The sequence below is a fragment of the Salminus brasiliensis genome, chromosome 22 (assembly GCF_030463535.1).
Source record: "Salminus brasiliensis chromosome 22, fSalBra1.hap2, whole genome shotgun sequence".
In the NCBI taxonomy this organism is placed as follows: domain Eukaryota; kingdom Metazoa; phylum Chordata; class Actinopteri; order Characiformes; family Bryconidae; genus Salminus; species Salminus brasiliensis.
Genome location: NC_132899.1, coordinates 25,371,968 through 25,399,002, shown reverse-complemented (window position 1 = coordinate 25,399,002; position 27,035 = coordinate 25,371,968). Strand labels below are relative to the sequence as shown.

At 43.6% G+C, this 27,035-nt stretch overlaps 1 protein-coding gene across 1 annotated transcript in view; it reads left to right on the top strand.

Annotated features, from left to right (window-relative positions):
- Nucleotides 1-26,694, top strand: part of arid5b (AT-rich interaction domain 5B) — a 98,848-nt gene extending 72,154 nt beyond the window's left edge. The window contains exons 7-10 of the mRNA XM_072667477.1: nt 4,068-4,120; nt 6,809-6,906; nt 20,533-20,728; nt 23,051-26,694. Of these exons, the coding sequence (XP_072523578.1) occupies nt 4,068-4,120; nt 6,809-6,906; nt 20,533-20,728; nt 23,051-25,180 (2,477 nt within the window). The 3' untranslated portion in view covers nt 25,181-26,694. The remainder of the gene's footprint in view (nt 1-4,067; nt 4,121-6,808; nt 6,907-20,532; nt 20,729-23,050) is intronic.
- The last annotated feature ends 341 nt before the right edge of the window (nt 26,695-27,035 follow it).

Genomic DNA, 27,035 nt, shown 5'->3' with positions numbered 1-27,035 from the left:
TCAAAAGAAATCGCACAGGCCAACCTTTCTTCTTTTAACTGTCAGTGTACATTGAAATAGTCTTAAAATAATAGTCTGGAAAGAATTAATTAGCTTAATTTATCTCACACCTGATGTCTGCTTCATTAGATTCCAGCAGTTTCTGACAATGCTAACAAACACTAGACAAAGACAAAGACTGTAACAGATGTCATCTTGGTAGGTCGGGTCCATGGATTCATGCTGTTGGCACCTAATTCTGGCCTCAGCAGAACTAGAGACTCATCAGACCAGACTAGGTTTTTCATGCCTCAAAGTTGGACGTGTTGTTCATTCTGAGATTTTGCTCACCACAGTTGTACAGAATGGTCATACGAGTTACTTTTGCATTTGTGTAAAGTTCAACCTTTCTCAGTTGGCCGCTCTATCAACAAGGCCTTTCCATCAGCAGAACTGTCGCTCACTGGATGCTTATTACATTACTGAATGAATCTTAATACAGGTGTTTCTACTTTAACATGCTCAGTGATTGCATATCAAAAAGCTGCATTTTCAGCATCCCCACCATTCAGCTATGCAGAGTTTGTTTGTATAGAGTAATTATAGACTAAAGTTGCGCTTTGAGCAACTTGAGGCATTTTTGGGCACATCTAAGTCCAGTGTTTGTTAGCAACATTAGCCTAGCATCTCAAGTTCTAAACTAAAGAAGTAAACTTCAGATATCGAACCTGTCTTGGCAGACTGGCTGCATCTGGGGTCAGTAATCAATCATGATAATTAGATTTTTCACCAAACTACTCCTTTAGAATTGTCTATTAATTGGTCAATACACAGAGACACACCCACTTTTAATTCATAGTGCTTTGAAAAATACTATCTTAAACTACCCTCTCTCTCTCTCTCTCTCTCTCTCTCTCTCTCTCTCTACGCTCTCTGACTCTCCGTCTCTCCGAGGGTCAAGCGTTGCTTTGTCAGTGCAGCCCCTTGTAACCTGATTGCAAAAGGACATGGCTGCCCTGCATGGCTGACAGCTGACATTACAAACACACTGATGGCTCAACTGAGAAAGCCAAGCAGGCTGGGAGTATCCACTTCCCCTGATAAGCCAATGCCTCCAGATTTTCCAAACGCTGAAAAGGGACATTATCTGACAGTCCAGTGTACACTAAACGCCACGCAGTGTTCCTGGAAATGTCCTTTCCCCACTTAGAGGCTAATTGGTATTCTCTTTGAAACAAACAAACCAGTAGAAGAAGCAGTTGCAATCTGCCCAGCTGGGTTGAAAAGTAGGTCGGTTGTAACTTAAGGAAGTGCGGAGACAATTATTGCTAGTCAGCTCTACCCCATTTTAATTCGTCTTCTTCAGCTCCTTTCTCACCGAAAACATGACGTGAATCGGCAAGCAGCTCACAGACTGAAGACGCCCTTCGCTATCTAAACGCTGAGAGCAAAAATGCTAATATTCATTTTCATTCTCCCCCCTTGATTCTGCCGCAGTCATCAATGAAAACATCCACCAGTTCATGAATATGGATATGTGCGCGCCATATCTGACCTGAATTGACAAGTAGTTTATTCCAGACCTAATTACCCCCAATTCAAGGCACTTCTGTGTGATAGAAATACTTCAAGCGCAAACACTTTCTCTTTTTTCCCACTTTTCTTTCTCGTCTTTTTGTATTCCTACTTACACACTCACTCAAATGCACACACATACACACACAACATTCTCCTGTTGGTCTGAACAGCAGCATTTATGTGCAGCAAATAGGCGTCAGTAGCTCATTGATAGTCTGCCAGGCTGCAACATATTATTTCACATGCACGCCGAGGCACCTTTTGTTGTTACAGTTGCTGGATCTGAGTCCATTGACACAAATACCCCCACTCCCCCACTCAACACCCTCCACAAACACACACACACACAAACCACAGCCATTAAGGTGCCTCTGGGGCTGGGAGAACAGATAAACAGCTGAATGGATGTACATAGTCATCAAAAAAAGCCCTAGTTTGTTTTCTTCTACTTGTGTCACAGCAGCCCGCCACTACCCCATAGCCGATTACACCGAAAACAGCTCAGAAAGAAAATACTCTTTTTTCTTTTCCTTTTTTTTCAAATCTGCTGCAGTACAAGCAAAAATCACATCTAGCAAGGGGATGGGGTCAGTTACACCAGATGATAGAACATGCAGTATTTGAACATGCATGTGTATATAGGTATAGTCTAATAATAATAATAATGATAATAATAATAATAATAATATGGCAGTAGTGGTTTGGTGGTGACAGCTCTTCATCACAAGGTGCCCATATTTACTAAGATGTCACTGTTCGACACATTTATGCAAGGCACTTAAGCATGGCTGACCCTGCACTCTGACCACCAGGGATAAAGGAAGAGTATCATTTTTAGTTGTACTCTACAAGTGTATTAGTGTAATGACAATAAAGTCATTTCAATAGAATTATCATCATCCCTGTAAAATAGTCTGTTTTTGACTTAGTGTGTTTTGTACAGATGCCCTAAATGACCTTATTTTTCTGTGATATTATTTGTTTTCAAGTTATCTCAAGTTCTATATATTATCATGATAATATGCGAATAACTTTCAGATTGCGATGACAAAATGTATATTTTTAAAGAAGTAATATGAGAAGAACATACTTTACTGTTGAGGGAATGAGGGAGGGAAACATAATGAGATTAACATTTACAGCTTTGAGACAAGAGCAAAGGAAACCGTTCATCTTCAAATAAACATGTTGTTATCTAAAAAAAGCAAGGTCTTGTTTTGTTGAGAAAATGATTTGTTCTAATTTAGGTCATTAGATCATATAATAATCAACAATAAATCATTAATTTTTTTTATATAGGAAAACATTTCCAATAGACATCAAGTGAATCCATGGGCCTTTAAGGCTTCTATCTCTAGCCGCTTTCAGACATGCACTGCAATACCTGGAGAAGCTGTATGTGTGAACACAAATGTCCAGATCAGTTGTACCGGACATTACCCGGACTTTATCCTGCCAGCCCCCTAGTACAAACTCTGGGTAATGTCAGAGTGAGCCTACGCCTGAGTAGAGGAAGGCCTCCTCTTGCCTAAACCACGTATGTTACATGCACGAAAGGATAATGTCTGGACCTGATTATCTGAACATATGTGTTCACATGTGAAAAGAGCTATTCTGAATAGAGCCGGATGCTCTTTTAATACTGTTATCACTGATAAGATATTTTAAATTATAGCACTTCACTCAACAGCTAATAGTAGGCTATAACACTCTACTGTTTTTCTGCTGACAGCACCCCGAAAGCGAAATCTATCCGTACTGATACGCCATCTCTAATTTGGAATGTAATAATACAATGGGTGCTTTCTTAAGCTGCCTCTGAAATAAATGTAGTACATGCAGAAGCATGACTATAAGCTTCACCTTGAGTTTTCACTTCAAATATTTGACTGAAGCTAATGTTCACACAGCCCTCACAGTGAGTGTGTGTGTGTGTGTATGTGTGTGATATATTGCTGATGCATAAAAGCCTGGCTGTGGAGAGCAGAGCTCTAAGCTGCAGGCCTAATGTCATTCACAGGACTAAAAAAGAACTGGCGGCGTAATCCTGCAGTCCATCTGAAATAGCTGCTGGGGAGGAGGTGAAAATCAATATCGCCAGATATGGGGATAGGAGAACGCCACTCTGACAAATGCAACGGGCTTTGTCTGTGTGTGTGTGTGTGTGGTGATTGAATCTTGATTGATTAGTCTCCCCAGCAGCAAAATTCTCTCATTAATTTCAGCTGAGCCTTATTCATACACGTACTATGGTACTGCATCATTAAATCACTAATTTATTTAGTTTTCTTTGCTGAAAGGCCTCTGCTTAGCATTCACAACGCACAACAAAGAAATAGCAGGGAATGGATTGTTGACAAGTGCTTTGAGTCATGTTTCAGTTCTCATTTGAAGTGTGGTTGATTGGACGACTGTTTGTGTGTGTGTGTGTGTGTGTGTGTGACTGTGTCTCTTTTCCTCCCTTTCTTCTCCTCTGGTATTGATCTTTATGCTTATTGTCCTTCTAACAGTAAACCTTTGGACTATGTTTCAAGCTGCTCAGAAGCTGGGAGGATACGAATTGGTAAGTGTTTACTCTTTGATCTGCTCGAACGTTTTCAATGCCATTTCTCCTTTTGGTCTTTCCGATTCAGGAAAAACAAGCAGGAGGATTTTGCAGATCTCTCTCGGCCCGTCCGTGACACGTGTTTACCAGACCAAAGCTCGGGCCCTCGCTCAGCTCCAGGTTTGGCGCAGGCTCCTTGCGGTTGTCCTTAAAAAAGAAATCTACAAGTGGAAAACATGTGTAACCCTTCTGCTAGGGCGGAAATTGGTAGGGCCTGTTGGGCACCCATGTTGAGCCTCTTAAGGGGCTATTATTCCGCAAGCGGCAGGAGGAGCAGTGCAGGGAATTTGCTTGGCAGCCCATCTGACGTCCATGCAGCAATAATATGGTGAAAACATTAGGGCCCTTTCCATTTAATCAGTAAAGGTTATCCTGAGATTCGCACCGTTTTATTCGTCGAGAGGAACAAGAAAGACGGCCAAGCTGTTTGGCTGAGGAGCGAACAGAAAGCCTCTCAAGGTCTCCTTGTTTCCTCTCGCTCTCATTCTCTCTCGCTCTCTCGGGTCCTTTTATCTTGCTTATCAATACTACAGGCTGCCTGCCGGAGAGGCACAGGAAGCCCGCCGCCATGTGTATGTGCTGTAATGAAATTAGTCCCCATGTACATGAGTGAGACTGCTGTTTGGGACACTCAGAGTCTTCATAGCTTTAAGGCAGCTGACATCTGTAACACAAATCAGTGCAATGTGAGCTGGTGGTGGGGGTTGCAGTGATGTCACTGGAAACATTTCCACAGTGCACAGTGACGAAATTATGCACCTCTGCCACAGCTGAACTCTTCCTGACTGCCTATAGGGCTACGGTTTCGAGGCCGCCCCCCAGTTCACAATAGCCATGTTAAAACAAACAACAGTCAGGGGACGTTAGGGCAGAAGCAGTTAATGGAGAGCAGAGATGGCCGATGAGTCCATGCCCTGCTCTCCTGCTGTAGTAACTATAAGCAGATCAGTACACACTAAGACACAGCTTGTTTTCAAAACTGACCTAGTTATAGCTAATAGATGTCACTAACAGCATGAGGTGATAGTCTGGTCAGTTTGCGTTGTGTAGACTGCTGACGTTACAAAGTTTTTAACATGGTATGGTAAGAATGCTGGGGTTCACGCATTTGTAACACGCAGAGAAACTGCAGTACTGCCAGACTTTAAGATGTTCTATTTCATTTATATTTCAATTATGCTGATTATGCTTTTTGTAAGGAAACAGCTGATCTATGTTCTTAAACTATTAATTATGTTCATAATCTACTTAGAAACGCACATTGTTTGTGACAATAACAAAATATATCATAGTAATGCTTAAATATTTGTCATATTTCCTGCCTCTACGTGGATATAAACAGCGTTCCATGCCGTCTAATTATTAAGTAATTAAGTCATTCTTAAGGAAGCTAAGCCAGTAGAGAACTGCATGTTATAATTTGGAATAGAAAATTTGGGATTATACGGTTATAATTTATGATATAAGATTTGGGATTATATGGTTATAATGGGTGCATTAGCTTCAATTACTTGTTATCTTCATTAGCCTCATAGCTCCACTGCAATACTAAAGAAGCAAACTCTGGACACCAAACACACGTCTTTGGCTAACTGACTACGTTTGGAATAAGGGTAAAACTTTATTATATACCAGATGATCACTTTAAAATATGTCAAATGCAGATCTTTGTTTGAATAGATGGCAGATGCATTACATGCACCATGGACAGGGCTAGCTATATATCTGGTGTCCTTTTGTACACTGCATTTGCTAGTACTTGGGGAGTGACTTGGGATTTAAATGAAACATGTACGTCTTTTCAGAAAGGCTGCCATTAGCAGCTGGGAAAAGCCATTAAAAATCTTTTAACCCTGAACACTTACAATGCGATGCAGGTTTCTGGTGAATAACAGTACTGTGTACATTCATTATGCTAATCGAGTGTTGGTGGCCTTTCGTTTAGTAGATGTTGCTGGTTTATCGGTTTTGACTTCAGTACAGGAGACTCTGCATAATCGAGTCGTTAGACATGAGTGACCTTGGCAAAATGGCATCTATTTGCATTCACTTGTCATGTTGTGCGCATGACTACTACTCTTTGTGTCTGAGCTACGAGAGTGGCTATGACAGTGGTGGAGTAGTGTAAAGATCATATTAGCAGTAGAGAAAAGCTCAGTGTGAAGCTCTTTAATGAAATAACAGCCAGCACTTAAGTAGGGCCTGTAGATTTGCTGCAAAACACCTTCTTGAACACATAATCTGAAGCCCGGGTGTATGTGCTCAGTAACGCTGTAATTCGATTGGCATCACGAGAGGTTGCAATGTTTGTTAAGAGAATAATAAGTAACTACAGTATAGTACAGTGGGTCTAAGCCATCGTGGCATACAGCAGGTCAACAGCACTCATACTGTACAGCAATAGTATTCAAAAATACAGTTTGGCACTGTGTGTTAAGATGAGAGTAGCGTTACTGTCTGTGAGTCCCAGAACTGTTTTACAGGCTACCTCTGCAGCCTGTACTGTGTAGCATTCCTGAACCAAACAACAAAACCAGTGTCAATTGTCTGCAGTAGTCTGCTTGCACCAGTATACTGTTCTTTTGTAACTGCTGTGTGAATGAATGGCGTTGTCCCTCTCTCATGACTGGTTCCGTCTCTTGGCAGATCACAGCCCGCCGACAGTGGAAAAATGTTTACGACGAGCTGGGCGGCAACCCAGGCAGCACGAGCGCCGCCACATGCACACGGAGACACTACGAGAGGTACAGACACACACAGCTCCCACAGCACACTAAGGACGGGTTCACTATTGAGTTAAATAATACAATTCCAAATGTTTTGTTCCATCACTCTGGAATGCACTGTTGGAAAAACAATTGTACAAGATTTAATAACGCTTTAATTTATTAGTATAATAAAAGATCCTTCATTAAATGTTGCTATATAGCGGTGAAATATTGTGTTTACTAAATAGCATTAAAATGCCTGCATCAGTATTCAGCAGCCGCATCAGCATACCAGCAATAGTTGCTGACTGAAGTTTATAGCTGAAGATATGGGTGAAATATTTTTAAAAGTGCAGAGGAACAGAAAAAAAAATGGTACATGTTTAATTCTTGGTTTCAAGGGTACAGAAAGCTGCAGTTATCAGTCAGTGGTTTTGCTGTGTGATGAGCAGCATTAGAGCTATTTTTATAGTCTTCAGCATTTCAAGAGAGTGTGAGGTTTTGTTTTCAGTGGCCTGGCAGCCTCCATTTAAGGTGCCCTAGAATGCATTTATTGATTATGTTATTATTTAATGTATAAATGAAAAGTGTGTGATTTTGGTTGGGGTGAAAATGGCCAAATGCAAATTGCCTATTTACAACCCTGTTATTTATTTTTTTTTATTTTATATTTACTTTCCTTTTATGGAGGGTTTGTGAAAATGCTCTGATTGATTGGTTTAGGTCAACTAGATGACTCACAGGAGCCACATACAGCAGCATAGCACAACAGCTTTGTTTTTAGCATTTTAATAAAGTCTAAATTATTATGTTCTCATTTTTTAGTTTTAATGGATAGTGTTGCTGTCGTCTTTGTGTCCTTTTTGTGATGTGTGGTTGCCTATTATTTGAAGTAGTCCAGTTTGTTTTCACAGTTGTGGACATTAGAGAGAAGAGATGGCAAAAGAAAGTGGAATTCCCCTCAGAATCACCCCGGAATTTTATATCCAATTCAGACACAAATAGAGATTAATTTCAGTCGCAGCCTCATTTTGTTGTTTTTAAATTAACCACAGTAAACGTGTGTCTAGACAGTTTTGCCAACGCCTAGGTCATTGTTCGGACCACCACTGTAGCAACATAGCTATGCTGTAAAATGAAGCATCGCCTGAAACACACATGATCTAAACTAATCTGATCACTATAAATAAATAACAGTGAGGAACTCTCAAAAAGTATAAAGACTAGATCTAGAAATCAAATGGATTGGCCTGCAAATGTACAGCACAGAACGTGTCCTACTCTGAGGCTCACACGTACATCTCCTGAGTGAGTCGATTCCCTGCATTACTTAATTAATACTGGCAGTTAATGAATCATTTAGAACATGGTAATGAGGGGGTGTGGATTACAATCCTCATACTAATAACCAGGAGCAGCAGTGTATCAATTTCATGGGCACTTCTTTTGTTCCCAGTGTCTTGTCATTTTGACTTTGTTCAGCCAAGCTGCCTGTCTTATCTCGCCTGTTAATGATTTTCTGAAGATGTGAAATACGCCCTGACATTATCTCAGAGTGGCATCAATTAAGAGGAGAAGGAAGGAGGGGCCTGTGGCTCTCCCACAGGAAAGCTATATTTTCTTATTAAAATGACGTACGTAAATGTGAGCTGAGAGAGAACAGGAAGTGGACAGATGTCCTGAGTTATGAGGGCTTGTGTTTATTTTCGTATGCTTGTGTAGCATGCTGAGCGCAGTGTTGGTTCTGGCATGGATCAGTGAGTATGCAGCGGCAAAAGGCCTTTTTTTTACTTATTTGAAAAGCAATAGCATGCAACCTTTAAGATTTGCGAGGAGCCCCTATTTGCTTTGACTGGAGAGAGAGTGGAGGTCAGGAGAGTGGTGTGGAAGAGGCTGTGGCACCTGGCTGCTCTCCAGACCCACTATTCTCAACCTGCTTCTGGATCGATACCCGTGTATGAAATCTCTGCCCGGTGAATCACATGCTGCCAAAAGCCTCTGGAGCAGACGGAGAACGTGCTGAGGTGTTCATTCACTTGTGCGGCTGTGAGCCGTGGTGATTAATCAAATTCATTTGCCCTCAAGATGAAGCCGTTCATACTGTAGGTCTCAGACTGAAAGGCTATTGTGGGCAACGAGTTGATTGAATTATTATTTGATCATGACTCTTCAGAAAGCGATTCACTGCATCATGAAATTCCTTATTTTACAGCGATTCAATTTGATTTTGGTGTGAATAAATTTCATTAGGATTCTTTTGGAAACAATTCAGTACATCATCAAATCTTGAACTGTGTGACCTTACAATGACTTGGTTCTTTAGGAATGATTTAATTTATTACAGTTCTCTAAGAAATGACTCACTACATTTTGGAACATTGAATTTCACCACTCTTTGATTTCATTAGTGGTGTTTATGGTAATCCCTTATTTGATTCCATTTGACTTCATCACAGTTCAATTTCATTATGATACTTTTGGAAATGATTTAGTGCATCATTAAATTTCCCATGATTCATTTGGATTTAGTTAGGAATTTCTGGCCTCAAAACATTTTTGATTTTTAAATGATTCAGTGCATCATGAAATCCTGAATTCCAGTCTTTTCCAGTTGTGGCTGATGATTCATTTTAAGTCTAAATTTACTATGATTCTTTAGAAAATGAATCATTTCATCAGGAAATCTTGTATATCACTGTGATTCAATTCATCAATTTAGCTATTGATGTAAATATTTGACCCTACACATATTCAATGTGATTCTGTCAGTACATAGAATACACATACTTTGTTGAATATTAACAGAATCAGTTGTAATAGATTGTAATTTATTTCAAAGTCGTCACACTCCAAATTCAATGCTTTTTCAGATCCCGAGAGGGCATGTCCTGAGGTTTTGTACCAGAGGATTGTGCTTCATTGTATAAATGTTCTCAGTTTTGGCGCCACAGGCTTGGGTAGCCATTGTTTATCAACAGGCTCCACACTGAGGAGCTGAGCCGAAGTGTCTTTTCAGTACAACTCCACTGGTAGCACCACTGCCAAAACGAGAGCCACAAATGGGATTGAGAATTTCTCGTCCGCTAACGAGAGGGCTTTCTTCTGTGAAGTGTCTTGATGTTGGTTATCCCTCCCCCCGTTTCCTTTCCTTTATTTCCTGCAGAGGGTAAACCAAACCCTTAAAAGAAAAGCTGAGCACTTTTCTCACCGTGTTCTGTGGTTTGGAATAAGCGTTCGGTGTCAGTTTCAATATGGTAAAGGTTACGTAGCTACAATGTGAAAACTGGCCTGGGGGATAGGGGTGTGTTAACCTACAAAACATTTGTTTAAATGGGATGTGACCTGGTTTGGCCTTTAGGCCACTTAAACTGGTCCGCTCAGAACAGCTGTTGATCAATATTTAACATCTCCAACAGTCTCACTACTTTCATACTGATATTTATTTAGCTCTGTCATCAGTTTAGCTATCTGCTGCCAGATAGGAGGGAGGAGGGTGAAGAAAGAGTAAGAATGAAACATAGATTGCAAATTGGGTCATAAAAATGACATGAATAACCTTGAGAGAGACTGCCGCATTCCTCCCTCCCTTCCTGCTGCTTTTTTAATTATATAGGTCAGTGGCCCTGATCAATCAGGCCTGGCTTATTTATTTAATCCTCCTCCTCCTCTCCGAGAGCACTTTGTTCTAGTAATGTTCTGCAGATAAATGCATTCTCTAGCAACTAGATAAAGCAACTAAATAAAGAAAAACACTATGCCTCTTTTTAAAGCTGGACAGTTGCTTCTGTGGCTGTACCCAAAATAGTTTGAGTAAAAAGATGGAAAGAAGTTTCAGCCAACTATTAAACACTCTGTTGAGTTAAAACCTTGACCTTTGAGTCACATCGACAGAAAAAAAGTTATGTCCGCTGTCTTTACTTCGGGGACATTGCATTATTGTTATTGAAGTGCCTTAAATCACTGATTCTCAATCCAAACCTCAGAGGCACCCAGATGGTCCACATTTTGATTTTATTCCTGTGTGTTGCGTGTTGGGTTGGACCACAAATCTAAAATCTTGTCCCAGAGGACAAATTTGAGAACCACAGTTTTCCGCTAAGCAAGAGAACCTTGCCTGATGATTTCTTCTATTACAGAAAAAATGCAATATGTTAAAGATCTTGTAACTACAATGTGAAAATTGGCCAGGGAAATTTAATTTGAATATTTGGACGTAATTTGACCTGATCTGACCTTCAGGCCACTCAAACTGGTCAACCCAGAACAGCTAGAGTACCAACGTGGACAATCTGGGAGTCCTTGAGGACTGGATTGAGAATCAGAGTCTGGTCTGCTGATTTCATGTATTACAGGCAAAAATGGCAGATCTGCCTGGTTTCTGCTCTGTTAGACAGTCAGCTCTGGTTACTTATGAACGTTCAGAGAACAAGTTTCACATGGTGACATGACCAGTCTTTGTCACCACCTCTGGCCCAAATGGAAACAGTCCTGAAACACAGGATATTAAAATACCTGTGGTTTTAAATAATAAAGACTTGCGTAATGTTAAAATGTGCAGACTTGCGTAATGTTATTCCATAATTTGGCTGCTCATTTCGAAAGATCAACTGAAAGGCATGTTAATCTATGACAAAGTGTGCTGCGGCATTTTGAGAGAGGGAGAGAGAGAGAGGGGGAGAGAGAAGGAGTTCCTCCCAGCACTTTATTGATTTTTCTATCCCCTTTGGAATTAATGTTTGCTCTAAATTCAAACGAGCCACACTTCCTTGGACCTATAGCTGCTATGACAGCTTTTTAATGCAAGCCCTTTAAGTAAATTTTAATGATCCTGAAGCCTTAGAAGTAGCACTGCGTCCTCCGAGCATTGCATTAGCCTGTTTGTGTCCCAGGAGAGGTCAGTGTTTCATTTGAGCTCACAATAGTGATATTGCAGTTATGTCGCTCTATCGCTATTCAGAGCATACATCGTTCCTCCTGAATGCTAAAGAGCTGCACGGTCCTGTTAATGTCATTGTCAGAAAGACTTGCACTTAGTAAAACGGCAAGTATTGAGTCTATTTGATCTATCTGTGTATCTGTATTTACATCCTTGATGAAATGTACCTAATGGAAAGGACCCTGGTGTGACGTGGTGGGTGTTCGAAGCTGACAAATCCTAATTAAATCCCTGATAGATCTAATTTGTTTATCGTTGCAATTTGCATGGAGATTTGCAGCCTCATTTGCCCTCGTAAGACGCCCTCACTTCTATTGTTCTGCGAGACAAAAGCGTCTGGTTTGATAGCGGCAGCGGCGGTGGCGGCCTGAGCGAGACTGGTGTCAGCCTTGTCTCTCAATGAAGATAATGCTCTTAGGTGTGTTTTTACTGAAGAGGCAGCGCCGATCATTAGCGCAGAACTGTGGACTCAGCTCACTGCAGGCCCTGCCTTTCAGTGAGCCGTCGCTTGACTTTGTCTAGTAGCTTTAATAGATTTTCTGATTCGCTCTGCCCCGGGATGTGTAACTGACCCATATTAAACATTTACTAAGGTTAGTCTTTGCTTTCATAGGTGCCTTGCGCTCAGGTTCCCTGACTATTTATAAAGTGGAGATTAAAAAGGCTCTTTTCAAGGCTTTGTTTTGGAACAAGGATTTATTTTTTACCCTCCCCCCTGACCCCACAACACCCCATCACCCCCCACCCCTGTTAGCAACCGCAGTATTGATGTAGTTTCGCATTCATCGGAGGGCTTATTTATGCTTTATCACTTTTGATTGTCCTCAGAAGGTTGGAGAGAGGAAGAAAGAGGGAGAGGGGCCCGTGTTTGTTTTGGGCCGAGAGAGCCAGCGCGTTCAAAGGAGCTGGAAGTGGAAAGCCCAGGGCCGGTCTTTAAATCATTACGGAAGAATCTGGCTCTCATTTGGACAGCATCCGAGCAAAATTCCGACAGTGAAATATTCTGTTGCCGAGGATTTTTGACCGTCCAGGACATACAGTACAAGAACTTTGTGCTGGTTTACATATTGCTGGCCAGGCTTCGTAATTGAAGTTGGCTTTTGGAAGTTAATGAGTTTGTGCCTTAAGGGAAGGAGTGAGGTAATTTTAGGTCCAAAAGCCAGCAATGACAAAAAGGGCCCTGCTTTGGCTTTACCCTGCATTCACCCTGTTTAACTGCGGGAATTCAGATTAGTTCAAGGGTCGACATCTCCATAAAAAAACTTTTCAGGGATCCTGCAGAGCTTATGGAACAATGTCTGTTTTTCTCCCACCTCCCACCCTCACACACACACACACACACACACACACACAGTCCAGCATTCTCTCTAGTCAGTCTTCTTGATTAATTCAACATTTTCCCCCTGCAGAGAATAAAAGCATGCTGCGTTCTCTCCCCCCTTTCTCTCTCTCTCTCTCTCTCTCACACTTTCTCTCTGTTTCTTTCTCTTTCTTTCTTTTCTTCCGAGTGTGTGGAATTATTTCCCTTCTCTGAAGCTCGAGGTCTGATCCCAGCTCTTCCAGACGCGGCAATGAAAACGTCGCTTTACGGCAGCTTTTGGGCCGCGCCGCATCGCCTCGGGCCTGGCGCTCAGCTGCTCTCTCCATTACGTTCAATCACAAGCCTCCAGTTGTTTGTTTAACATTCATTTAGCATCAGAGAAAAGCTGCTGCACTGCCATCCAGCCACCATCCCCCTCCCCTCTCTGTGATTTACAGGCAGTGGCATTTCAGTAGCCAGTCATTAGAGGCCCTTTTTTCACGTGAAAGCCACAGCGAACTTCGGGCTTAGTGGGACGACTTCTTTAATATGCAGTCGTGTTTGATCCCAGGCACAGTCCCCCCTCCCCCCACCTCCCAGCCGTCGGAGCCAAAGGCCCAGAATGAGATGAATGGAAGAATAAAATTGTTGGTGTCAACAACCATTTGTCTTGGATATTATTGTGCTGAGTTCTGGAGGGGAGGAGGCGGTGTGGGGGGGTATTTTTTCCTTCACACCACCTCTGTTTAAGATGTCTCAAAGAACAGGGTGGCTGGAAATAGGCTTGATTAGCTTGTTATGTTTGGTTGTAATATTTTGCTGCTTTTTTAGAAGGACTGTCATTGCTGGAAGGTGTGCCACCTTGTGGCTAAGCTGCAGAATTTCAGCATCTGCATGAAGCATTGCAGAGACATTAAATCAGCTTGAATTACATTCATTAAAACATTAAAGCAAAACCTGATGCATTCTCACACAGTTATGCTCCTGTTTAAATCGCAGCCCCAGTGCTGTAATTGTGTTGGTTATACTGTCAGAAACACTGTCTTCTAACGCTGTTCTTTTATTTCACTGTCAGATGTTTTTAATTGTGGTTCATAAATTGAGTCGAAGGGGAAAAAATCTTTTTTGTTATGATTATATTGCCGCATATGTAGCTGCCCACATGTGTTCAAATGTCAGTTTATGTAACATCTTTCTCTGTGATAAATTTGTGCTGCATATTTGTCTGTTACTGTGGCAACATTCAATTGTCCAATGTCCCCCCCTCCACAGCCCCCCCTCAAATGTGATCCTATGGGATTACGTAATGGTTATATAAACCAACAAAGCCATTCGCGCATGCTATTTTAGTTAACAAAGGAAAGCGGAGTATTGATTGTGGGATCTTGTGCTAATAGCAGAGATGACATTCTCAGTAGCGCAGTTAAATGCTAGTAATTTTGCTCTGCTGGGCTTTTCTCTGTAGTGCAGAGAAGTGAATAATAATAAAAAAAACTGCTCACCCACCCAGCACATTTTTCTCACATGCGCGAGTGGTAAATAAGGAAATTTCAGTTTCCAGGCTTAACTGAAAAAAGAAAAAACAAGATTTAAAAAAGGCACCAGCTCATTATAGCGAGAGTGGCGAGAAGATGGTGTGAATTTTAGAACCGTTGTCTCCTTCTACAGCTGCATTTAGCCACGCATTGGCCCCCCTTTTTTGAAGCTGACCTCAGGGTTACCATTTCTGCCTGTTAGATGACATTGGTGAGCTGTTCGCTCCTGCTAAGCTTGTGCACTTGTGGTCAGTTGCAGGCACATAAGCATAAACGAGGCTGTGAGAGTGGGGGGAGTGAATGTGGACAGTTGCCAGTCCCTCCCTAGCTGTGCAGGAAGAATACCCCACTGACCTCAGGCCTGCTTCCTGCCCCATAACAGACAAACCCCCAGGAGGATATTGCAAAAACAAGGCCGCTTACAGTTACCCCTAGCTAACACACCTCAGAGGGACTGGAACCAACAAACACATGGAGTCAAATTAATTATATGAGAATGAATACAGTGCTGAATGAATACAGTGCTGAAGGTTTAGGGATCTGATGAAGATCTGCTGCCAATTTGCAAATTTGACTCAAAAGATGAGCATTTGATGATGAATGGACCAATTGAAATGCTTAAAAATGACCCGGACTGCATGCTGCTGCCTACTTACCATTACCACTGTGTACAATGGTTACCATTTTGGAGATAAGGTGGGATAGAGAGTTTAAAAACATTGACCTTTCTCAGTGGTTTATTATTTTTTGGTGAGCAGATTGAAAGCCCACCCCCTCTCCCCATTCAGGGGAATTCACATCATGGCTGTAAACAGCAGTGGAGATGTATGAGGGTAACTGCAGCACTTTCTGTAATTATTGAGTCTTCAAATGTGATTATTTAAAAAAAAAATAAAGGGAGGGCTGTTTTTTTTTTGGAGGGGGGGGGGGGTGTTGCTCGCTATTGAAATGAGCATTACGTAAGAGGCCGGATTAAAGGGCGCAAGGACAGAGAGATGCTGCAACAGAATCTTATTACCCACTCAGCAGCACTCCCAGCGGAGATGGGCACGCACACACATATACACACACACACGCACACACACTCGTTCATGGTTTTCAGCCAGGCTGCCATCTCTGTGGCGATGCCCTTATCTGTCAGCATTATGAAGAGTCCTTTATTCTCCCCACGATTCCTGAAGTAATTACACGTTTGAATTAATGATGGAGAACTGTTATGCATAAAAGAGTCACCCCATTGCTGGATGAATTCAATTTAGACAAATTCATGTAGCCATACTAATCATTCAAAGGCCATGAATATATTTAGTTGCGTTTAAAATATGCAAATGTCCCTGATTTGCCTGTCTAATAGGATCTATTCATACATGTATTCAAATTGTAGCATTACCCCTTAAGCGTGGTCTTCTGGTCAGGCTGATTTATTTACTCTTTGGATCGCTAATTGATAGTTTCTAGCTTTGAGACCATGAAATTTCATGTTATGGCATTATCTCACTGATTACAGTTTGCATTGATGCGTTCATGAATTTGTAATATTTGAGTCGTATGAGGTGTTTGACTTGCGTGTTTGACCTCTGAGTGATTCAGTTAATTTATGATTTCTTAGGAACTGATGTAATGCCCTTCAAATTCAACACTTCTGAATTTGATTACATTTGATTATGCTGGTATGATCCACTCCTCCGGTGTCTGTGTGACTTTCCTCTGGATGCTCTGGTTTCCTCCCACCTGACAAAAACACACATGGCAGTTAAATTGACTATTTGCGCCCAATGACTCTGGATAGGCTCCAAACCCATTGTGACCCTGACCAGAAGAAGAAGCAGATAAGCTGGATGGATGGTACTTAATAATTGGAATTATTTACACAGTACTATAGACATTAAAAACCAGGCTACAGTGCACCATATTTGAATGAATTTTGTTTTGACTGATTATAATCAAGAATCAAGTCTAATATACCAGTATTGGCAGCTCTAGTTAGTCACACACTCATTCCTCCGCAGTATATTATTTCTTGGATTTGCATATTTATCTAGTTTATTAAGCACACTGCTTTGTTGGTCCTGAATGGCCATTAATGAACTCTGCCTGCTCAGGCCAGCCTTACTCAGGCCCCACTTAATCAGCACCAACTCAAAGCCTCGCCTACCTCCACCAAAAACATTCCAACCTTTCTCCTTTAAAAGCTGTGCCTGTTGTTCTTCTCAAAGGAGGATAGCGCGAAACCTGCATAAGTGGAGAGGGAGCCCCCGGTGAGCGCTTGTTGGAGTGGGGAAAGTGTGTGTGCGTGTTTGCGAGAGCTTTTAGTCCGCAGGTGCAGCCGGGCCGAGCTCAAAGAGCTGGTACTTGTGAGAAAGACAGTCCTCTTTAAATAAGCGTCTGCTTCCTGCTGCAGTGCAGAAGCAGCCTGTTGGCCCGGGTTGCAGGAACACCTGAGCTTGGCCAGAGGCGCTGCTGCATGTTTATCTTGCCCAACGGTGAACCTGGCCAGGCATGAGCACCCAAAATGACAGACTTATAATAACATGTTTAATAAGGGAGCAAAACAAGGTGTCCACAAATGAGACAACCATGAAGCAACCATTATTGGACTAGTTTGCTAAGGGCACCAGCAACAGATGTAACCGAAAATGTTTAGGAGTAGTTCTGAAAAAGTAAATATCACCAGCTCTACCTCCACCATGCTTATTAAAAGGCCCTGCCCTCAACTGTACTGAGAATTCACAGTTTCTACCACCTGATGCTCTGTTGTTCAGTGTGCATGCTGTATAGATTCCAGCTCACCCTGGAGGCCAAACTAGGAGAGAGAAGAATAGGCGAAATCCCAAGGGAGCTCATGATACAGAGTGGAGTCCTGCAGCCTCTGAGGTAGCCGTTCTTTATTGAAGTGGCACGGTGACGGTGTAATGGACTGATAGGAAAGCATAGTCTGATGTAACAGATTTACCTAGCATGTTCCCTCGTTCCTAGGCTGGCTGTCAGGCCCCAGCGTCACCATTACGTTAAACTCTTGCTCAGAGATGTAATCAGTCACTCTGGAGATGGTGTGGGTTGTTGACAGCATGGAAGCATCGGGGGGAGGTGGGGGGGTGCTGCTGCTGTTTCTGAGTACAGTGAATGGAATACTTGTACAGGCACTTGAAGCTATTTTTTGTGTCTCTTGAGCAAGTTCACATTAGGACCATCGGAGCAGTTCTGGTTCATTTCCCAGTGAAATGGATTCCTGTAACTCCCTTTGTGACAGAAAGGTGCCTTTTCCTGATGGTCAACAAACCCATTATTTATTATTTGTCCAAAAGAGGACTGCTGCGCAGGCCAGGCCATTAATGGGCTTAGCTTTTCCCCCTTTCCCCATTTCTTCTGTTGTCTCTTTCTCTTTACTTGTTCTTTTTTTTCCACCCTCCCTCTTGCTCTCCCTCGTTCTCATAAAGGAACATTTAATTGCAGATTTCCTGTTCATGGCACGATGCCGTTTACCAGCTGTATGGAATGTAGCTCCGCTGCTGTCTAGCTGCCAGCTGCTCAGCTCAATGAAAAACAACAAAACTTCAAAAATTAAAGTCGTGCAGGCCCTAGCGACCTCTTAAAAGCATTTTTTTTGCTCCCTCGCCAAGGAAATATGCTGTGGCCGAACTTGTAAGGCAGAGATTTTTCTCTTAAGTGAAAAGGGAAGGGAACAGTGACATGGAATGGCCATACATGGACATGTGGAGAACTTTGTGTTGTTTTAAGTGAGGGCTTTTGTTGGAATTTATTCACTGACTTCTCACCTTGCACTTGGAGCGTTTTCCATTCTTATCTCAACACTCAAGCGCACACAAGTGCCCATGCATAAATACACAAATTAAGTGGCGACATCTGATATCAATTATCCCTTGAAGCTTAAAAACAAGGAAATATGAGGTCAGCTTAATTTAAGCTTCATTTTGGCCATTGTACATAAACTAAAAGGGGGTCATAAGACCTGCTTAAAGCTTAGGGAGGGCTCCCAGGGGTGATGGAGGAGGAGGGGGGGGGGGTACGGAAGGGGAGGGTGGTATTAAAGATTTCAGAGGATTAGCTGCAAACAAGATAAGTCATTGTGTGCATTATTATGCCTCTATTATATAAACATGAACTGAAACATTACAGTGGGAATCAGGTATTTGGCAGCTGCCCGCTATTTTGATTTGACCGCGTGGAGCGAGCGTTTTCCAGTTTTAGCAGCTGTAACATGTTTAAACTCTTTTGGTAATGGGATCTGAAGATGAATGTTCCCTCTGGGCTCCTGCTTAGCTTTGCCGTTGGCCGGCTGCCAAACCCCAGCCAGCATAGTTCTCCCGCATGCCCCCCCCCCTCTGCCTGAGCATGCTCAGTGCAGCCCTGCCGGCCCCAGCTCAGAGAGGCCTGGACGGCCTCGCTGTTGAGTAAACACCCAGCCAAGCAAAATAGCGGAAATGAATTCCTCTGGAGATGCCTTGCAGATTTTATTAAACAGGAGAAGAAAGAAGAGATAAATAGGATAGAGGGAAGGGGGGGGGGGGGGGTTTACACAGCGCGAGTGAGATTTCTATTGATATGATGAAAAAGGAAACAAAGAACAACAAAAGCTTCTAAATAATTGAGACAGAGAGGTCCGACGTATTTAGCGCATCTCCTCATCTGCCGGCTCCTCTTCGGCATTCCCAGATCGCGATGCTTGAGATGTACATTTTTTTTTATTTTGATTATGGCTGCCATCTCACAGTGGATATTTATAATTCTACGTGCCTCTGACAGTTCCCACCCGGACTCATTAATCACACCGAGCCACATTATAAAAACTTCAAACTGCATGAGCAGAGCGGCAGATTACAGTGCTATGTATCACCCCATCCAATTACCACAGCTTCTATCAAGCTTCTCCATCAGCAAAAGCCAGAGACGAGGCTGATAGCAGCTCCCTGGATCGCCATGTGTACAGTTCATGCTTGGACAACGAGCAATAAGTCGTTCTGCTGCATCCGTAATGTAAATCATACTGTCTTTTTGGCTTTAGCTGGGTTAGGCAGGTACAATGATAAGAATGAGAGAGGGGTTTAGCGAAAGGGAGCGGCCGTATGTCATCAGCTGCTGGGAACTGAAATGCTTTTAATTAGGATCAAGTGCATTATCCCCCATTTGCCCTGCATGCTTCATTGGGGACAAGGCATTTCAGAGAGAGAAAGCGAGGGAAAGAGAGAGAGAGAGAGTGTGTGTGTGTGTGTGTGTGTGTGTGCGTGTGTATGTGTGTAGATCATCCTGTTGCTCTGGTCTTCTGGACAAATCCTATAACAAAAACTGAACAGTTCAGGTTACAATGGCAGCTGTGCCCTCAGTACTTTATATTCACTTCAGATTCTAATATGGAGGAAAAGGTTACCAAGTCCTCCGTCCCCCTATCACTATATGAACATATACATGGCAGTCGTGACCAATTAGTGTTCTCTCATTAAGCGGTTTGTAGGTGTGTAGACAGTAGTTCTGAAAGGTCCTGTGGCTTTTCTGTGAAATTTCCATTTGATAAAGTGAGAGAAAAGTGTGATAGAGGGTGTCCTGCAGTAGCATGTGCTTGTTTGAAAAGTGTTAGATATATACTGTAAGTCCAGAATCACATTGGGATATGTCGTAAGGAGCATTTTCAAGGTAGTATCTGTGTTTGCTTTCACTTCTGTAAGTGTGTAGCTCAGGCGAAGTAGCAGCAGTCGTGATTAATAAACCAGATGCATTTTCCTGGAATTCCTCATCTGTCATTGTTCCAGTATAATGAAGAGTCGAGACTGTTTAATGTGTTGAGAGAGCAGGAGGAATACGAAAAGAGCACTCAGTGAGTCAGCCTGTGGTATTTAGGCCGGAGTGATAACCTGTCTCACTTCCTCTCTCCCCAGGCTAATTCTGCCCTATGAGAGATATACGAAAGGAGAGGAGGACAAGCCACTACCCCCCATCAAACCCCGAAAGCAAGAGGCCGGCGCCCAGGAGGGGGGTGCCAAGACAAAGGTCCCGTCCACGAAGCGGCTGAAAGACGAGCAAAATCCGAAGGGCCGCAGTGAAAAGGACGCTTCAGCCAAAGTTCCAGAGCTGGTCAGTTACCCATTCTCTCGCTGAAGAGATGCTGCACAGCAATACTTTCCTTTTCAAAACACACAGAAGAAAGAGAGCGAGGGGGGGGGAAACATGACAGGCCACTTCAGGCTGACTGCCTTTTGTCTCTTTAACAAATAAGCCGTCAAAGGCCTGTAAGAATAGCGCTGTCAGGAGCAGCTGGTTTTAACATAATTATTTGAGCTGAATCGGAGGCTCGGACCGCTGCGCTACAGCGTGGTAAATCAAATGGTATTTCCCTGCCTCACTGACTCCAGGCGATTTTTACGCTTTGCCTGATTCAGTTATATTCTCCCTGTGAAATGCTGGACTGGAGCACCCTAGGCTTTCTCCATATCTCTCAGCCTTCTAGTTTTGCCTTACAAATCATGAGAAGGAGAAAAGATCATGACCAAGTTGCTGTTATTGACAAGACCCATTGTGCGCAGAACAGTGCTAAGAGGAGGGCCGCGCTGGAAATGCCTGCTATCAGATCCGACCGGCCATTACGCGCCAAGTGAATTGATGCCATATTTTAGTTCTTATATAAACCGCAGGCTTATTTTTATCCCTGAAAGCCAATAAATCCATGGTGATTTGCAAATGTCTTTCCAGTTAAGCGAAAATATGAAAAAAGAAGGGGGGGGGGGGGCTGCACGACTCTGTGAAGGGAATGAAAATTGAGTTATTATTTTCACATGAATAACCAAATGATTACAGAGAAGATGAAAGGGCCGTTTGAATTTTTCTCTTGAAGCGTCAGATTTCGACACATTTCAGAGCTGCTGCACGGCACATATTCATTTCTGCCGCGTATGAAATGAGTGATCGGCTGCAGCGTGGAAACAAAGAAGGCTGTTGTAGGGGCTGACTGCTTTTCCAGTGGCATGCCTAGCTCATCTGTCTGGTATGTTCTGTAATTTGAAAGCCCTCTCCAGATAATTGATTGTACATTGTACAAGCAAGAAAATGAAAATGGAATTCTCCATTTGAGGCAGAGCCAGTGCAGCCGGGCTAGAGAGGGAGGGAAAATACAGGAACAAAACACTTAACATTTCAATCAAAGTTATAGATCTCAGCTGTAGGAAATATTTGGTGAGGCAGATGCTGGGACTTGTATCACAGCTTCAATCTCAGTGGACTATAATCAGGACAGTACAAATATAGGGATGCTGCTCTGGTAAGAATCAGAGCATTGTGTGCTGTGTTAATTCAGTCTTTCCTCAGGCACCGAAGACAATCAGGGCTATTGAGTGATACATGCCTTGCCAACAAGCAGTCACACCCCATTACAACTGTGTAATCCTGGCTGTTAGTCACCAGCTTCTAAGACCCCCATTCGACATTGTATTAAGGGCATGTCAGAGCATAGCCCCAGGGCAAGAGACTAAGTGAGCCTCCAGGTCAGGGGTCATCAGCAACACAATATGTGCTCATGCTCTTTATCTAAAGATATGAGCATACTCAGGCCTTCCTTCCTGAGTACAGTCCCATACAAACTGTTCAGAACCTTGCGTGTAATCAGACACCAGATAAGGGTATCGCTCCTTTTTCACCTCTACAAAAGACAAGTGGGACCTGCTGTTTGGGCGTGGTGTAATGTGATATATGCACAAGCCATCAAAAGCAGTCGCATACTTATCTGGGCTGACTAGGGGAACAGAGTGAAAGAGATGAGCCAACACTTCACCTGACACTAACTGATGTCAAACATCTGTGCCTTTCTCCAACCAACGCTGGTAATGAATAGAAGGGTGGGGCTGGCCCCTCTTTTGCAGCAATGCAATGCAGCTGATGCTATGGCATGTGTCTGCTCATCAGAGATCTGAAGTTTGCCTGGAGTGCACACACTGTGTTGTGACATGAGGTGCTGGATCTTAAGGTCAACAGCAGATGTGTGCTGTCACTCCCACAGCACTATGCTGACTTCTTATTTCCTCTTTTCATTTAGAGCAGAGTGCATAGACTCATTTGTTCATCACAGACACAAGAGAGGTGGTCCACCAGGGCTTATTCATCATATTTATCATCAGATTTTCCCTCCCCTCAGCCTCTTTCTTTAGAAGTGGACAAACAACTGCAATGTTAGTACTAATGCTTTAGCCTAGCTCCTGACATTGCCCAAAGTTAGATCAGCTGTCAAAGATTGACGTAACTTCTGTGTAACTCTGTGAGAGTTGATGAGGTGTTGTCCATTTGTAAGAAGAGCTCACGCCTTATTTGTGGTTGTGTGTTGGGCATCAGCTCAGCACAGTAAACTTGGACTATACCTCTGCAGTATTACATTCAGTGCATAAGTGGCTTGTGTCCTTGTGTCTTCAGGGTGCTGAGGACATAGAAGACAAGGAGCAGCTCCAGGAGGAGGTCCCGCTGAAGCAGAAGTCCCAGCAGTCCCAGCTTCCAGTCCAGGAGGAGGGCGAGGAGATGAGTCCCACCTTGGAGGATGGTGACGTGCAGCTGATAATCAAGGAGGAAGAGGAGAAATCGGTGCTCCAGAAAGCCCCCTGGGATGGCAACCCACACGAACCAGTCAGCAGGAGCAAGCATGCATCACTTCCACAGGACGGCACGCCACTCAAATCAGAGGACTCCGACGTGTTCCCTGTTGCTGCATCCATGCCGTTACGCCATTCGCACCCCTTTGCACACCCTCACACACAGGACCAATGGCAGCATGGAACAGCAGAGTACAAGGTACCTACATATACCTTGGGAAATATTGAACAGGCAGAGAATCAGAACCTGGTGGGAATGGTGCTACCCACTTTGAAGCAAAGACCTCTACAGCCCCTCTTAGTGCCAAAGATCCCAACAGAGAGGGCTGAACTCCCTACTAAGGAGGAGAGCTTCAGCTTCAACTCACTCCTCTACCCTAGAAACAACCCTGGCATAATGTCCCCCTTAGCCAAGAAAAAGATGCTATCCCAAGTCAGTGGCACTGGCTTGCCCAATAATTACCCCTATGGTCCACCTCCTCCGTTAGTCAACAAAAAGGCATCTGCCAGTAGTACAGAGGAAACAGCTGCTGGACAGCATGGGCCCCAGGTACCTTCTACTGCAAGTGAGGCAAGTGTGGTGATCAAGCGTCCTTCTGTCATCCAGCACGCTCAGAGCTTCAAGCCTCGAGGCAGCGAGGACAGGAGGCCTTCAGTGGAGGCTCCTCAGAGGGAGTCACGTGGTGAGGGGGATTCAGAACCACCCCAGCACCAGCCTCTGCGTCAGTCCCAGACCAGCCCCACAGGAGAGCCCTACATTGTGAGGGCCAGCCCTCACTCCAGTGCGGAGAAATCCACAGAGATACCTCGTCCTGGACAAGCACCTAGCTTTCTTGGTGATTTCTACTCCTCGCCACACCTGCACAACCTCTACCGCCAAACGGAGCAACATCTGAGCAAGGAACAGCTAAGCAAGTACCTGAGCAGAGAGGCTTATCCACGGGACTCTGAGATTGCACACGGTTTCCCCCAGAGCCAGCAGCCCGACAGTGGAAGCCTGACATACTGTGCCAGTCTGAATCAGAAAGAAAAAGGCTCTCCTAGTGAAAGGGTGACAGAGGAGCAACCAACAGATCTGAGCCTCCCAAAGCCCTCTCCACACAAACTGCCCCACTCCACATCATCACTGTGTGGCCTCCCACATTCCATGATGCAGCAGGATGTAAAAAGCACTCCTCTCTTCCAAGCAGGCAACAGTCAGAGTACAAGTTTAGACTACCATCCCAGAGCCTGCCGTGTACCTCCTATGACTGTTTCCACTCCTAAGAAAGTGGTTGAACCTCAGCCCAAAGCACACAATGGCAGAGCGGATGAAACTCTGAGCTACAAAATAGAGGAGATGGCTCGGCCCATCCTGAGCACCAAAAGTAATCCGCAGAACGTAGGTGCTGCAAGGCCACTGAAAAGGAACCTAGAGGAGTTGGAGAACGGCCCCCCAGAGAAGAAGATCCGGGCTGTGACGCCCATGCATTGCTCTACACCTAGAGACGCCCCAGTGAAAGTACGGACCCCGGAGCCCGACAACGAGTCCATGAAGCCGGCAGAGCCGGCGCACGCGGTGCATATCAATAGCTATGCTGCTGAGGGACACAAGTTCCCCCTGCACTCGCCCATCTTCCCAGGGCTGTATCCTGGGGCTTTCGTATCTCAGGTACAGGACATGTGTGACAGCCTGGGCCCCCATGTACCCCCTGGTTACTCACATCCACTGCAGTACTTGAAGAACCAGGCTGTCATTTCGCCCCTTATGCCCCCATTTGCCATTCATTCCATAATGATGCAGAGACAGTTCTTGGCCCAGGCGGCCAACCCAGCCCACCTGTACAGGCACCCGGTTGGGACCTCATACGGGGATATTCTCCACCATGGCCTCTATCCAATGTCAGCCCTCAACCCCCAGCCTGCTTTCAGTCCCCCACAGCTCTCTTCGGTTCACCCCAGCACCAAACTCTCCTAGAGAAGCCTGACATTCCAATAGCTGGAGAGGACTAGAAAACACTCCTGACTGACACTCGAATGGTCCCTATTTCCAGCCACACAGCTAGCCATGACCTAGAGATGCTTTAACTTAGGAGCAGTATATTTCTGTTATTTGTCCTTTCTTGCCACTCAAGTTTATAATTTGCACATTTCTTTGAACATGGGCCAGCTGGGCTGATTGTGTCTTGTTCTCACCACGCCGTCTTAAGGCGTCAGATGGCAAGCCCGAATAAGGGTTGCCTTGGAATGAGCGCTGGAGTTAGTGGAAGGTATTGTGTCCCCACGGAGGAGCAGGAATTCTCACTGAACTTCTGGGTGCCCAAAGGATATAAACAAGTTGAGTGACAAATCAATGCAATTGCAGCAGTGCTATTTCAATCAATGCGCAGAACTCTCTCTGTTTCAAAACACTATTTTGACATAATGCAGTAAAAGCTGCCCGGTGGAACTATTGTACCTTTGCATATTAATCCTTACTGTGCATCTTTTTATGTATCAGTGTGGTAGTTTAGTGTTCATATTTCAAGCCTGCAGGGGTTCCGCTGGTAAGATTGAATTTTTTTTCTTTAAGTCGCAAGAACCACAAGAGATCAGAGCATTGCAGTTTGGTGTGTTACACGGCTACATGTAAATAAAACTAACTAAGCTTTCCTTGAAAGAATCTTATACATTGACGATAAAATGTGAGTTTGGTTTCACACGCTTTTCTGACCACCATCCACTGGCATCCCCTTTCTGCTCCTCTCACACTCAGCGAAGCTCCCTCCCATTTGCCAGGGCAACGTGGAATGTGTTCGTCAAATGTAGGACCGAGGTGCTTGTACATAACCCTTGCAAACTGAAAAACACTTTGTATCATATTCACTGGCTACTGTAATTTCTGACTGCACAGAACCGCAAGTTCTAAAATGGGATCGCTTTGCTTGTGAAGGGATGAAGTACCATGTCCAGGACTACTTTGGTGGCTTTTTCTTTGCCGGCACACACTTTTCACAGTTTACTCAGAGGAAATTTTTTTCAAGGGATTTACCAGGGTTTAAGACTACACCTGGGGATGTAGGGGTGGACGGGGAGGGGAGGGGGGTTTAGGAGCACTTAGTGAAGCACACAAAGGCCACTCCTGATTGTTCATGTTAAAAGATGTATAGCAGTGGGTGTCAAAATTACTTAAAAATATGTTGAGGGAAAAAAAACATCTGTATTGGCATTGGTCAGTTCTTCAGAAGGTCTGTGTTAAATTATGTGAAACGGCAGAAAATGGTTGTCAGTTTCTTTGCACAAAGAATTTTGGAAAACTACCAACAATTTGAAAGTGACACAATCTAGGGGTAATCAATTTTCTTTCTTTTCTCTTTCTTTTTTTGATGTATTAGTAGGAGAAATAAAACTTAAAAGTTCAAGAAATGTATTTGCTCCAACTGTGTTTGGGGTAGCACTCAAGGTTGCTATGTAACATTTTTAATAAGAAATAAACTGTTTTATAACTTAAAAGTCAGCTTATCCGGTCATGTATTGCACTTGCTACTGCTGCATGTAGAGATGGCCAATATGACATGATGTTATAATTGATACTTCAGCAAATGCTCAGGATGCTTTTCATGCAGTCATACTGTCTCTACATATTAGCACACTATACAGCGTTAACTGGGGTGGAGAGTACCTATTCAAGGATTGTCTTACGCTTACAGTCACGCTGGGTTTTTGTGCAAACTTTTGTGCGTGAAAATTTCACGTCAAGTTAAATTTTGGTTAACTCTGATGCACGAATTTGCGTCCCCGACCAATATGGCTGCCGCTCTGGCTGTGTGACCTGTGACACACTCTTGCAACAT